The 13,818-nt window shown below is 47.4% G+C and overlaps 1 protein-coding gene across 1 annotated transcript; it reads left to right on the plus strand.

Moving 5' to 3' along the window:
- Positions 1-7,125: 7,125 nt before the first annotated feature.
- LOC105090941 (L-amino-acid oxidase) lies at positions 7,126-12,356 on the plus strand (the record flags this gene model as incomplete). Its single annotated transcript, XM_031465565.2, has 6 exons — positions 7,126-7,440; positions 7,896-8,008; positions 9,456-9,657; positions 10,181-10,249; positions 10,465-10,598; positions 11,163-12,356. Coding segments are annotated over 6 exons (1,659 nt in total), but the record flags the coding sequence as incomplete, so codon positions are not given.
- Between the last annotated feature and the right edge of the window lie 1,462 nt (positions 12,357-13,818).

Below are 13,818 nucleotides of genomic sequence, written 5' to 3' on the forward strand. Positions count from 1 at the left end.
AGGCCCAGCTGTGGTTGAGGCCTCCTGATGCAGGACATGCAGCAGACCAGCTCTGCCATTTTGCTGCTCAGGGAAACACTGGCTCTCACTTTTAGGGACAAAGTCCAAGGGCGCTCACAGCCTACTTTGCACAGGCTTTGGGCGGAAGGGATTTGACAGGTGAGAAAACAGTGTTAGAAAGGATAAGGGACTCATCCAAGGTCATACGGCTGCTAAGGGAGGACCCCAGAAGCAAACGGAGGCCACTGCTACCCCACATGGCCGTGTCTTCTGAGTCAAGAGTCAGTTCCCACTCCTCTAAAGTGGGGAAGACCCATTCCTTTCACAGGGTATGATACAGATCTAGAGAAGGCACATGTGGGTGGTTGGGCCCAATGCTTAGCACAGAATAACTGTCTAATAATGGTTATTCTCATCCCTGTGCGGTGACTTCTTCAAGGTCAGAGGTAATCTACAATCATAGGATGAAACTCAGGCCACATTGATTTTTTAGATGGCAGTATTACTTAAAGACTGCCTAGCATGGTCCTACCGTCTATCTCCCAGATAAATGAAATGTGACCAGGCAGAGATGAGGGATTTGGCCAAGACCATGCAGCTAGAAAATGGTACAGCTGACACCAGCACCCTGGCGCCTGCTTCTTGGGCTGGGACTGTGTCCACAACCTCATGCACTTCTGTGCTGAAGTCTAACCTAATGGCTATACCTGAACTCTAACTGAAATCCTTCCTGCTGTCCCGAGAGCGGGCTGTGATCACCAGTGGGGTTAGGGCCGGCTGGAGCTTGGCATGAGGGAGAAGACTGGACTCTGAATGCTTAATTCTGAGCCAGGTGGGCCCGCAGGCCTCAAGGAGAAGAGGATGGGCTGGCAAGAAGGGGAAAATTAGGGCTGTTGCAGCCCTAACAACTTGGGACTCTGTAATTGGCCCCAGACCAAGAATGCCTCTGGGAGGCACTCTGTGGGAATTAGCTCTCATTTGCTAAGACAGGTGCCCCAGGAAGTTTTCTGGGTTTGTGTCTGGGGAGGAAGCTGAGGGGAACGGCAGGAGGTGGGGATGGTACTAACGATCAAGATCATCTTCATGGTCCTTCAGGACATGCTCACATACAAAGCACCTTCATGTGTGTTTTCTCACCAGGTCCTCCCAGCGCTCCTGGGAGGGAGGTGCTATTGTCCATTTTACAGATGGTGGCAATGATGATGACAGATACTTACTGCGCAATTGTCATGGGTCTAGGCCTGAAGGAGCTATTGATGCTGGTTTTGGTCCTTTCACTGCTCTCTACGTCAGAAGCGGCCTTCAAGGTCAACGTGTCTAGTTCCCTACTCTCTTTCACAGCCATGAAAATTAAAGCTCAGATAAGGAAGGTCATTGGCCTGCATGAGTTAGTGTAAGTGGTTAGAACCTAGAAGTCCTACCTCCCAGCCATGGACCCATTTCATTGACCTCAGGCTCCCTCCTCTGCTTTGTTCTCCAGGAATTTGGAAAAAGTGCTGCCCACTCGCTCAGTAATGATTAGATAATTGCAGATATTTTATCACGCCTGCTCTCAGAATCTTGATTTCTGGGTGTTTGTAACCCCCGAGGCTGTAAATCTTGTCTGAGGCAATGAAAGTGCACATAGGTCAGACAAGCTAATAGGGCAGTAATAATAATGACAACAACAATAAAACAACAATAATAGTAATGAAAGTAATAATAGCAAAATAGTTATGGGTGTTGCTTCTCATGTGTTTTACTTATAATAACCCATTTAATATTCAAAATACCCCTATGAGTTAATATCCAAAATATATAACAGCTCATACAACTCAATATCAAAAAAAAAAAACAACCGAATCAAAAAGTGGGCAGAAGACCTGAATAGACATTTTTCCAAAGAGGACATACAGATGACTGACAGGCACATGAAAAGATGCTCAGCATCATTATTAGAAAAACACTGATCAAAATATCAATGAGATATCACCTCACACCTGTCAGAATGACTAGCAACAAAAAATCTACAAATAATGAATGTTGGGGAAGATGTGGAGGAAAGGGAACCCTTATACACTGTTGGTAGGAATGTAAGTTGGTGCAGCCACTGTGGAAGACAGTATGGAGGTTCCTCCAAAAACTAAAAATAGAACTACCAAATGATCCAGCAATTTCACTCCTGGGTATATATCCAGAAAAAAGGAAAACACTAATTCAAAAACACTCCCTACCATTCATAGCAGCATTATTTACAATAGCCAAGACATGGAAGCAACCCAAGTGTTCATCAACAGACGAATGGATAAAGAAGGTGTGATTATATATATATATATATATATATATATATATATATATATATATATATATATTTGCACACAATGGAATACACACACATATACACAATGGAATACTACTCAGCCATTAAAAAGAATTAAATTCTACATTTGCAGCAATGTGGTTGGACCTATAGAATATTATACTTAGTGAAATAAGTCAGAGAAAGAGGACTATTACATGATATCACTTACATGTAGAATCTAAAAAATAATACAAATTAATGTATATGCAAAACATAAATAGACTCACAGATACAAAGATCAAAGTAGCAGTTACCAGTGCAGAGAGGGGAGGGGTGAATTAGAAATATGGAATTAAGAGATACAAACTATTGTGCATAAAATAGATAAGCAAAAAGGATATATTGTATAACCCAGTAAATTATAGCCATTATCTTGTAATAACTTCTATTGCAATGGTCTATAAAAATATCAAATTACAATGCTGTACACCTAAAATTAACACAAGTCTAAATCAACTATACTTCAGTTTTAAAAATCCCTATGAAATAGTGCTACCTTCATCATTTTGCAGATGAAGAAACTGAGCACAGAGATTTAGTAACATGACAAACGTCCAACAGCCACTAATTGGCAGTCTAAAATTTAAAAGTCGTGTGATGTTAGAAGTTTAACAACCAACTCTCTAGAAAGAAAGAAGGGGAAAAAGAATAAATCAAGCCTGATTTGCAGCCAGGCTGGCCTTGGTGAGTCAAAGTCCAAGTTGCTGAGCCCATGCATAGCATCCATCCCAGCCACCAAAGCCATGTTTTCCTGAGTCCACTGGACAATGCTAGTGGTGGCTGGCGAAAGAGGCCAACTGGTATCCACAGATGGATACCATCCACAGATGGATCATCCTATCCACTTAATTATTAAAATCCTCCTCTGCAGGAAGACTGTGATTCTTCAAAATTAAAAACATTTGTGCTTCAAAGGACACCACCAAAAAAGTAAAAATGCAACATACAGAATGGGGCTGCCAGAAGTATTTGCAAATGATAAATGTGATAAGGGACATTTGTCTACAATATATAAAGAACTCATTACAACTCATTAACAAAGAGACAACTAACCAAATGAAAAAGTGGGTAAAGGATCCAAATACACATTTCTCCAAAATATACAAATGTCCATTAAGCACAGGAAAAGATACTCAGCATTAGTGGTCATCAGGAAAATGCAAATCAAAAACACAATGAGATACCACTCCACACCCACTAGAATGGCTATAACCAAAAGCACAGATAATAACATGTTGTCAAGGATGAGGAGACAATGGAACCTTCATTCACTGCTGGTGGGAAAGCAAAATGGTGCAGCTACTTTGGAAACCAATCTGGCAGTTCCTCAAAAGTTTAAACACAGAGTTAACACATAACCCAGCAATTCTATTCCAAAGTATATACCTAAGAGAAATGAAAATCTATTTCCACATAAAATCTTATTAAAAAATGTTTATAGCAACACTGTTTATAATAGCCAAAAAGCAGGGGGAAACCTAAATGGGCAAACCCAAATGATGAATGGATAAACAAAACATGGTATAAATGGAATATTATTCAGCCATAAAAAGAAATGAAGTACTGATACATGCTGCAATATGGATGAACCTTGAATGTATTGTGTCAAATAAAAGGAGCCAGTTACAAAAGACCACATATTGTATGACAACATTTATATGAAATGTCCAGAACAGGCAAACCCACAGAGACGGAAGGCAGAGCAGTGGTTGTCTAGGGTTGGGGGGATGAGGAGAATGGGGAGTGATGGCTAAAGGGTGAAGTATTTCTTTTTGGAATGATGAGAATGTTTTAAAAGTGACTGTGGTGATGGTAGCACAACTCTGTGAATACACTAAAAAACACTGAATTGTTCACTTCAAATGGGTGAATTGTATGGTATGTAAATTATATCTCAAAGAGTCTATTAAAAAATTAAAAGAAGCAACAATAGATTGAGAGTAAGAGAGAGTCCCCTACCTGCGTCTAAGGCCCAGAAGTTCACACAGTAACTCTCCAAGCACTGCCCTGCCCGGTGGTCCCAGCAACCCTGTGGTGAGGGGACTACCCCCTTTTTAAAGATATTACAGTTGTGTGTGACAAACCCTATTTCCAAAAGGAAAGGAGGAAACCAGCTTAGGTCCCTACCTTTGCCAGGCTCTTCACATCATCTCCTTTAATCCTTGAAATACCCTGTAAAGAAAGTATTAATGCCCCACTTTATACACAAGGAAACTCAAGCTCAGAGAATTGTAAGCCCTATGTCCTAAGACACACAGCTACAACGTGACAAAGCAGGATTTGAACCCAATTCCACTGCTGCAGCCCTTCCCTCTGTGCCACCCCTGGTGCCCAGGACCCGAGTTCTGTGTCCCAGCTGCCGAGTGTCTGCTGGCACTCTGGCCCCCGCCCCAGCCCCACACTGCTGCTCAGTGCTTGCTTCCTGCCCACTTCTCTCTCCAGCCAGCCTGTCTCCGCCTGTACAAAGGGAACAAAGAGCTAGCCTTAGCATTGCAGCCAGTTGGCCTGATTCTCTGGGAGAAGAAATTCTGCTGCCAGAGAAGCCTGCCTGAGCCTAAGGAAGCCCTGGGGGCCCCAGAGGAAAGGGGAAAAAACCCCACTCACCATTGCAAAAGAGCCAGACCAGAGAGCCTCTGCTGTGCCTGTGGAGGGAGCCCCTAAGAGGGGTGGGGAGGGATCCGTTTTCCCATGGGAACTCATGGCTAGAATCCCCATCGTGGAGCAGAAGGCTCCACAAGTAGTGTAGCAATAAAACAGGGACATTCTTGAGTGGGACAGTCAGGAGTTTTGGCTTGTGCTAGGAGCCCAGACACTGGACTTCCAAACCAGTCCAGGCTCTCCTTCCCAAACCTCACCCCTTCCTGGAAGATGGTCCCAGCAGGTTTGGGATGATCCCCTGGTTCTCGTAACCCCTCCTCCCCGTTGGCTAGGGTCTGAGCTGGGAGAAGGGGCTTTCCCTAGGAAGGGAGCTGGGCCAGGAGGAAGGTGGAGATGTAGAAGATGAGGCTGGGGATGGGACTGAGTCGCCACGGCACTACTGTCTCACCTGCCTACCCAGCCCTTGAGGGCAGGGCTTCTCTGCTTGGACCAGCCAATAGGACCCTGGGCTAGCTTGGTGGGGTGAGGCCAGTTACTACTGGGTGGAGTTGGCTCCTCATAAAGAGAGGGAGAGTTGTCCCCGGCTCAGCATAACCGTAAGGCCGTGGTCAAGATGAGAGGTAAGTGGGGTTCCTCCTCTGGGTCTGAGAGAGAGGCACCTGAGGAAGGAGGTGTTGGACCCTGAAGCAGGGAGAGGAGCTAGACTGGGGAGTGGGGATGGGCCGGGGGTGTTGAGATGGGCCCAAGGGAGAGTCTGGGCAGAGGGTCATGCCAGGGGAGGGATGGCGGGGACTGAGACGGGACGGGAGTTAGGTCAGGGGCCATAAACAGGTCAAGGTGTTGAAAGTGAGTCAGGAGAATGGATACAGGTCTGGGGAATGAGTCTGCGGCTTGGGCCATGCAAGGCGAAGGACGTGGGGACTGAGATGAGAAAGGTGGTAGCTCAGGGAGGCGGGAACACTTGTCGGGGTGGAGAATGGGTTCGGGAGGTTGAGGTGGGCCTGGTGGGGGCTGCAGGGAGGCTTGGGCCTCTCTCCCATGAGGCATAGTTACTGCCCTCCCCTTTTCTGAGGAGTGACCCCTGCAGAAGGCCCCTCTGGCACTGGGAAGGGCCTGCCCTGCGAACCAGCTGGGTCCCTGCCCCTCCTCAGTGGGTGGAAGATCTCTTTTCCTCAGAGAGCTTCAGTTGTCCTGCCTGTGCAAAGACTGGACTGAGGAGGTTCTCACCTGCCCCAAAACCCAGGGCTAGCGCAAGGGGGCTCAGTGTGTCACAGCTCCAGGCTCTTCCCCTTTACAGCAGGTGGCACTGAGGAAACACAGTCTCTTGTTTCAGATGCTTAGATGAACTTCTCTGTACATCAGAGCAGTTAAATGTAGAGAAGAAAACCAAGTCACTCCGGGCTTATTGCACGTTATATATTAACTATGGTTTCCAATCTTGACTGCACACTAGAAAACCTGGAGGGTTTTGAAAATCTAATGCGAGACGGGAGAAGAACAATAGGACTGCCAGGTTCCCGCAGGGCACCAGCAGTCATGGGGAAACTGGGCGTGATTCCCCCTCTCCCTTCCCCTGCAGAGAACTGTGCTATACAAATGCACACACACACATCCTCTCACAAATGCACCCATTCCCGAGGAACACAGACACCCTCAGGCTCCCCCACCCAACCTCGTGCTCAAATACACACACAGAAGCAAACACAAGAGGAACAGCAACCAAACTCTTTCACACTCAAGCAAATGCATACGTATCATCCTCACTCCTCCAAACCCAGGCCAGCACACACCCATTTCTACAGCCCCTCTCGCTTTCCCATACACATCCATCCACCCATCTCCTCAGGTACCCACACTGTCCTTCACATAAAATCACAGATAATGCACGGTTCTACAGGGCAACCATCACAAACTCACAATCACAGCCACTGTATCACAGACAAGCTCACACACACTCACCATCAGAGGCAGGCATGTTTACACTCCAGTACGAAGTCGCACACATTCATGAGTTTCCAATCGCGTGCACACGTGTGAACTTGCAGTCCACATTTGCAATCACACAACTAACACGAGCATAGTTCACATCTACATTCAGACCCCACACAACGCAGTCACCCCTGCACAGACACAATCACAAACACACGTATTCATTAACAACCATACATTCAACAGACAGTGCCTGACCTTATCACTCCCACTCATTCACACAGCCAGACTCACACCAGATAGGGCAGGGTACAGAGCCCCAGCTTTCTGCAGCCCCCAACCCTTTCTCTGCCCCAGGGATCCTGATCTTGGGGCTCCTGTTGGCTACTCCCAGCTGCCTTGGCTACCCTGAAGACTTGATCAGGTGCTTCCAGGACCCCGAATATGAGTCTATCTGTGTCACAGCCCAGGAGGGCCTCCACACCTCCCCGCTGCCAAAGCGCGTGGTGGTGGTGGGAGCTGGCATGTCAGGGCTGACAGCGGCCAAGGCCCTGCAGGATGCGGGCCACCAGGTGAGCCGGCCTTGGAGGGGCCTCAGTCATTTGCCTCCAGTTTGCTTCATTAGGTGGAAAAAGAAAAGGAATGGGGTTACAACCAATATTTAGACAACTGCACAGAACCCATCAGGGCTCTTAGCCCTTTGTCACTGTCCCTTAAAAATCTGGGTACCCCTGAGACCAAACTGCAACTTGGGTTCTTTTGGAAATAAAAGTGGAGAAGGGCTCTGCTAAGCAGAAAGGCCGAGAGGTGCTCTGAGCCCTGCAGCTGTGGGGCTCTTCTGCCTCACTCACATTACTCAGGGCCCTCTGGGAGGAGCCCACCCCTTCCCCAGCTTGGTTATCCTGCACATTCAGAGACCTACTGCTGGGAATTCCAGACTAGAGCCTGTGGCTGGTGGGGGCGGAGTACATGATGGGAGAAGGGAGAGCGTGACCCTGGGAATGACAGCAGCCTCTCTGGGCACCAGGTCACCATCCTGGAAGCCAGCGACCATGTCGGAGGTCGAGTGGTGACATTCAGGAATGAGAAGGAGGGCTGGTACCATGAACTGGGGCCCATGCGAATCCCAAAGTCCCACAGGTAAGTCTCAGGAAAGGGATGGAGCAAAAGGCAAGAAGGGAGATCAGGAGGGGGGCCCTGCTGCCACTGTGTCGGAGTCCTTTCAGATTCACTGTCTCATGCGATTCGGTCCTGCGGGTCAGGACTAACACTGGTGCCCCACTCGACAGAGGTGATCAAGGCGCAGAGCCCAGGGTCATGCAGAAAGTGGTAGATCTCAAACTACCAGCTATTATGATTATGATTATTATGATTATGATTATGATTATGGTTATGATTACTACTACAACTACTATTATTATTATTATTTGATGGCATAATGTAGGATAATTGACCTGTAAAAGTAACAGCCCATATTTAAAGTACACAGTTTGATGAGTTAATGGTAAATATTATCATAATTATCATTATTATATATTAAATAATTATAATTATATATAATATATATAACTACATTATATATGATATAATGATAATAGTAATGGTAACTATTATATATAATTATATTATATAATATATAATTTAATATATATTAAATTATGTAATATGATATAATAATAGTAATGGTAACTATTATCAAAATTATCATTATGATAGAATAGTTACCATTAGCTCATCAAATTGTGTACTTTAAGTGTGTGCTGTTACAGGTCAATTATATTACATTATGCTCTCAAATAATAATAATAATAGCTGCCATTTGTTGAACACTTACTATGTGCCCAGCCCTGTGCTACACACTCTATGTGCATTATTTCATTTGATCTTCACAACCCTATAATTTAATACTCTTATTTTTCTTATTTACAAATCAAGAAACTGGGCTCAGAGATATTAAGTGACTCATCCAAGATTCTCCTAGGAGAAAGTGACAAAGCTCCTCTTCAGAATCAAGCGGGCACCTGGCACAAAAGCATATGGTCAATCTCTAAAGCATAACTGACTCCTGGAAGAGAACCCGGCCCCTGGTTCTGGCGCTTCCAAGACAAAAACGGTCCCTCACCCGGTGTCCCACATACTTCCAAAAATATGACTTCTTTTTTGCCTTAAGTGGAAACTGAACCCCAAGATTTCCCTCCAAACACAACCAAAAACTAAAACAAAAATTAAAAGTACCATACCAAAGTAGGAGTCTTTAGATATGGCCTCAAATTTCCTTAGAAGTGGAAAATGGAATGTCAAATACTGTCTGAAACAAAACGTCTGTCTCTATATTTGAGTTCTATACACTGGGCCTCATTCAGTGATGGGTGAACTCCCTACTCCCTCTCTCCCTCGGGGCAAAAACAGGAGGAAAAGCGGTAATGCCACAGCACGAGAAGGCAAAGTTGGAGATGAGGAAGCAGTTAGTCTGAGCTCCCCAGGCACTTAAAGAAACTGGTTTTCCTGGAAATGGTTTCTATAGTGAGGCCAGTGGGAACGAGGTGCCCTTGGGATGGGTGCCATATGATGCCTCTATCTGCTCCAGGCTGGTCCACACCTATGTCAGGAAGCTGGGCCTGAAGCTGAACAAGTTCATCCAGTACGATGGCAACACCTGGTACCTCATCAACAGAAAACGCTACCGTGCCAGAGAGGTCAAGGCCAACCCAGAGCTCCTAGGCTACTCCACAAGCCCAAGAGAAAAGGGCAAGAACGCTATGACTCTCTTCTACCAGTCCATTGCCAAGGTGATTCCTGCCTCATCCCTCCCAGGGTCGGGCGAGAACAGGGTCTGGCCAAAGGCCACCTGGCAAGTTAGTGAATGGACCTGGGCCACCTGACTCCTACCTGGTACTCTTGTGATTGGTCTACCTTCTTTCTAACACCCCCTAAGAATGTGGCCACCCCACCCCTAGTGCCCATCTCCATCTCTTCTCCCACCCCTGTGTGGTCCAGTGGTCCATCGCTTGATTAGGCAGTGGAAAGAAAGGAAATCACTAGGTAATCCAATCCTTGGTAATGAGTCAATCCTCCTAGACTACTGAGAATGTCTTCACCTTAAATTTTGGTCTCCAAAGGTCTTTAAGTGAAGGAGAGATTTAGGGGGAAAGAGAACATTTAGGAGGTCCTGGAAGGACCATTCCCCTCGTCCTTCTATCTGCTTCCTATTTGCCCCCATCCTCTTCAAAGGAGCATCCAGAGAACCTAGGAGTCCTGCCTCTGGCTCTATGGCTTTAATCTAAAGATGCTCCCCCTCCCTCCCCTCTGCAGCTCAAAAGAAGTCCGAAATTTTTCAACTGCAGCCGCCTGATGTCCTTTTATGATTCTTACTCCACCAAGGTGAGTGAGGCAAAGTCCCAGGATAGGGGTGGAAGGGGGTCTATGCTCAGTCTAGCCCCTTGAGGTTGTCCCCTGCCTACCAGGACCCTCTCCTCCCAATGCCCAAGGCTTCACCTCCCTGGAATCCAGTCCCACCCCCTTGCCTGCCCCAGGCTCCTGTTGAGGCTCCTTCCTACATACTGGGCCCTTTGTCTGGTGCTTCCACCTCCCCAAAGGCTTACCTGTTGAAGGAAGGGATGCTGAGCCAAGGAGCAATAAAGATGATTGGGGATGTGATGAATGAGGATGCTGGATACTACAAGTCCCTCCTGGAGTCCCTGCGGACTGACATGATCTTCAAAAGCAACGAGTAAGGATGACCTGAACCAGGACTCGAATCTGCCCCCTCCTCCGACACTTAGAGCACAGAAAGAAAACTTTATTATTAAGTAGTTACTATGTGCCAGACACTTTCCAAGGACTGTCACATTTAATGCTATGATCACCTGGAAAGTAGCTACTGTAATTCAGAGCCATTTTACCAGTGAGAATGATGAGGCTCAGAGAAGTCATGTAACTTACCCAGGTTCACTCAGCTCGGGCAAGGGCTGGAGCCACGATCTCAACCCAGGTCTGTAGGACTCCTCCTGGGATACAAAATTGCATGGTGGCTGAACCCATGGGCTTTGGAGCTACACTGTGTATGTCATCATGGGAAAGTCCCTTTTCTCTGGATGTTTTCATTTTCCAAACTATAAAATCAAACAATAACCCCTCTCTCACAGAGATTAGTTAAGGTGATGTATATGAAGTATCCAGCACAGGCTGCAGGAGGCTAGTTTTCTCCCTTCTCAGACTGGGATCGCTGCTGGCAACTCAGCAAGCTGACCTTGCACCTCCCACACTCCCCCTCCCCCCCTCTTCACCCCTGCAGCTTCTCTGAGATCACCGGTGGCTTTGACCAGCTCCCCAAAGCCCTCAGCACCAGCTTGAAGCCTGGAACCATCCATCTGGGCTCCAAGGTGGAGATGGTAGTGAGGGATGGGCCCGAGGTCCAGATTTCCTACCGGGTGGGCAAGCCCAACTCGACGCTGCACACCCTCACCGCAGACTTTGTCATCATCTCCACCTCGGCCAAGGCCACGCGCCTCATCACCTTTGAGCCGCCGCTCTCCTGGGACAAGATGGACGCGCTCCGCTCGGTGCATTACACCAGCGCCACCAAGGTGGTTCTGGTCTGCAACGAGTCCTTCTGGGAGCGGGATGGCATCCGGGGCGGGGTCTCCATCACAGACCGGCCCTCACGCTACATTTACTACCCCAGCCACAGCCTTCCCAGTGGCAAGGGTGTCCTGCTGGCCTCCTACACCGTGGACGATGATTCCCTCTTCTTCATATCCATGAAGCAGGACCAGGTGGTGGACATCATCCTGGAGGACCTGGCGGCTGTGCATCAGATCCCCAAGGAGGAGCTGAGGCGCATGTGCCCCTCCTCTGTGGTCAAGCACTGGTCTCTGGACCCCCTCATCATGGGCGCTTTCACAGAGTTCACACCCTATCAATTCGTGGACTATTCGCAGAAGCTCTTCCAGCCAGAGGGCCGCATCCACTTTGCTGGCGAGCACACTTGCCTGCCCCATGCCTGGATGGACACTGCCATCAAGTCTGGCCTCCGAGCAGCCAGGAACATCCAGGCTGCTGTGGACCAGGAGGCCACAGGGAGACAGATGACCTTTACCAACACTCAGAATCATTACTAACCCTGAGAGAAATCCCTTAGGGAATCTGGCAGAAAGCAGGCTGCATGTTCCCCTGGCCCACAAGCAGGAACCCAAAATACCAAAGAACCCAGGTGGTAAGTCCACAGGAAACATCACCCTCTTCCCTGCTTCCCTCCCCTGCCAGCCCTGGAAAAGGATCGGCAGAGTCAGGGTATTTGGAGGGATAAGGGGAAAAAATAAAGGATGGAGTGTGCCAGAATCAATCAGCCCTTAGCATGCACAGTAGTAAAAAGGGGAAGAGAAATGTTGGACAACACCTGAATTCTGTCATCTACAACCAGAAGCCCCTAAAGAAACAGACAAACCCAAACCACAGCGATGTTAAACCAGAGATTGACCACACGAACCCTCAGTGCAGCAACTCCCCATCACTGCGTGCCTGAGCCAGGGGCCTTACACCTTGGCTCCACTGGAGTCTAGGTAGGTGGGGGAGATGAATTCTTTTCTGCTTTTTTGAGCCTGCAAGTGTAGGCTCTTGGCTTTCTAGAGATCTGCTGGCCCATGGACTTTTCTCTCCACCTTCATCTCCTCATCGCCAGCCAAAACGCACCTCCCTGCCTCTGCCTGGCCAGTCCATCCATCCCCCTGGGAGGACACCAGGCTCATTCCACATGCTCCCTCCCCACTCTGTTCCTAACACCTGCCCTGTCCCTTCCAGGCCCAAGTGAAATTGTTCCCTCGCCCCAAATCCTTCCTTAATGGCCACACTCAAATGCCAGGCATCATTCTCCTTTGAGCCACATCCCTTCCTACCTAGTGTCCAAACATTTGGACTGTGGATCTTCTTATGCTGCTATATAGTTACTACACGAGGGCCACTCCTGGGTATTTGGGTCCAAGTGGGCAAAAGGAATAAGTGAATAAAGTGGTAAACCCTCTCCCTGGAGAATATTCCCAGCAGAAGGCCTCTGAAGACTTGCATGCTGAAACATGGGGTGCAGTGTCCTGAGACTGGCACGTTTATAGGAGGAAGGGATACAGGAAGAAACCACACTTCTTACTGCATTTGGTCTATTGTTAAAACCCTACCCTACTTGATTCTGGTTTCCCATGCACCCCTATAATAGTCAGGACTTTTTCTATTTCAAGAGCTAGAAATCAAACCCAAACTACCTTAAGGGAAAAGGACATGGTTTGGCTCACATATCTGAAAAGTCCAGGGTGAAGCTCACTTCACTCAGACTGACTGAGTTCAGGAATAGATAAATCATCATTAAGGTCCTCTCTCTTTCCACCTCTTGACTCTGTTTCCCTAAATTAGCTTCTATTTTGAGTTGAACAATGTCCCCAAAAGTTCATATCCACCCAAAACCTGTGAAGGTGACCTTATTTGAAAACAGGGTCTTTGCAGATGTAATCAGGTTAAGATGAAGGTACACTGGATGTAGGTGGACCCTAATCCAACCACTGGTGTCCTGATAAGAGGGAAAGCTGAACACAGACCTAACACGGAGGGAAGAAAGCCATGTGAAGATGGAGGTAGATCGGAGTGATGTACCTACAAACCAAGGAATGCCAAGGACTGCCAGAAACCTCCAAAAGCTAGGAGGAGGCATGGAACAGACTCTCCCTCAGAGCTCCCAGAATGAACCAGCCCTGCTAACAATTTGCTTTTGAACGTCTAGCCTCTAGTACTACGAGAAAATAAATGTCTGCTCTTTTAAGCCATCTAATTTCATAGTAATTTGTTACGGCAGCCATAGGAAGCAGCTTCCTTCTTTCTTTTGGCAAAGAATACGGTTAGAAGCAACCCCAAAATTACATCTTTATAGGTTGCCATCCAAGAGAAAAGAAGGGGCTTCCTTCTCC

This window comes from Camelus dromedarius, chromosome 14, assembly GCF_036321535.1.
Source record: "Camelus dromedarius isolate mCamDro1 chromosome 14, mCamDro1.pat, whole genome shotgun sequence".
NCBI classification, from domain to species: Eukaryota; Metazoa; Chordata; class Mammalia; order Artiodactyla; family Camelidae; genus Camelus; species Camelus dromedarius.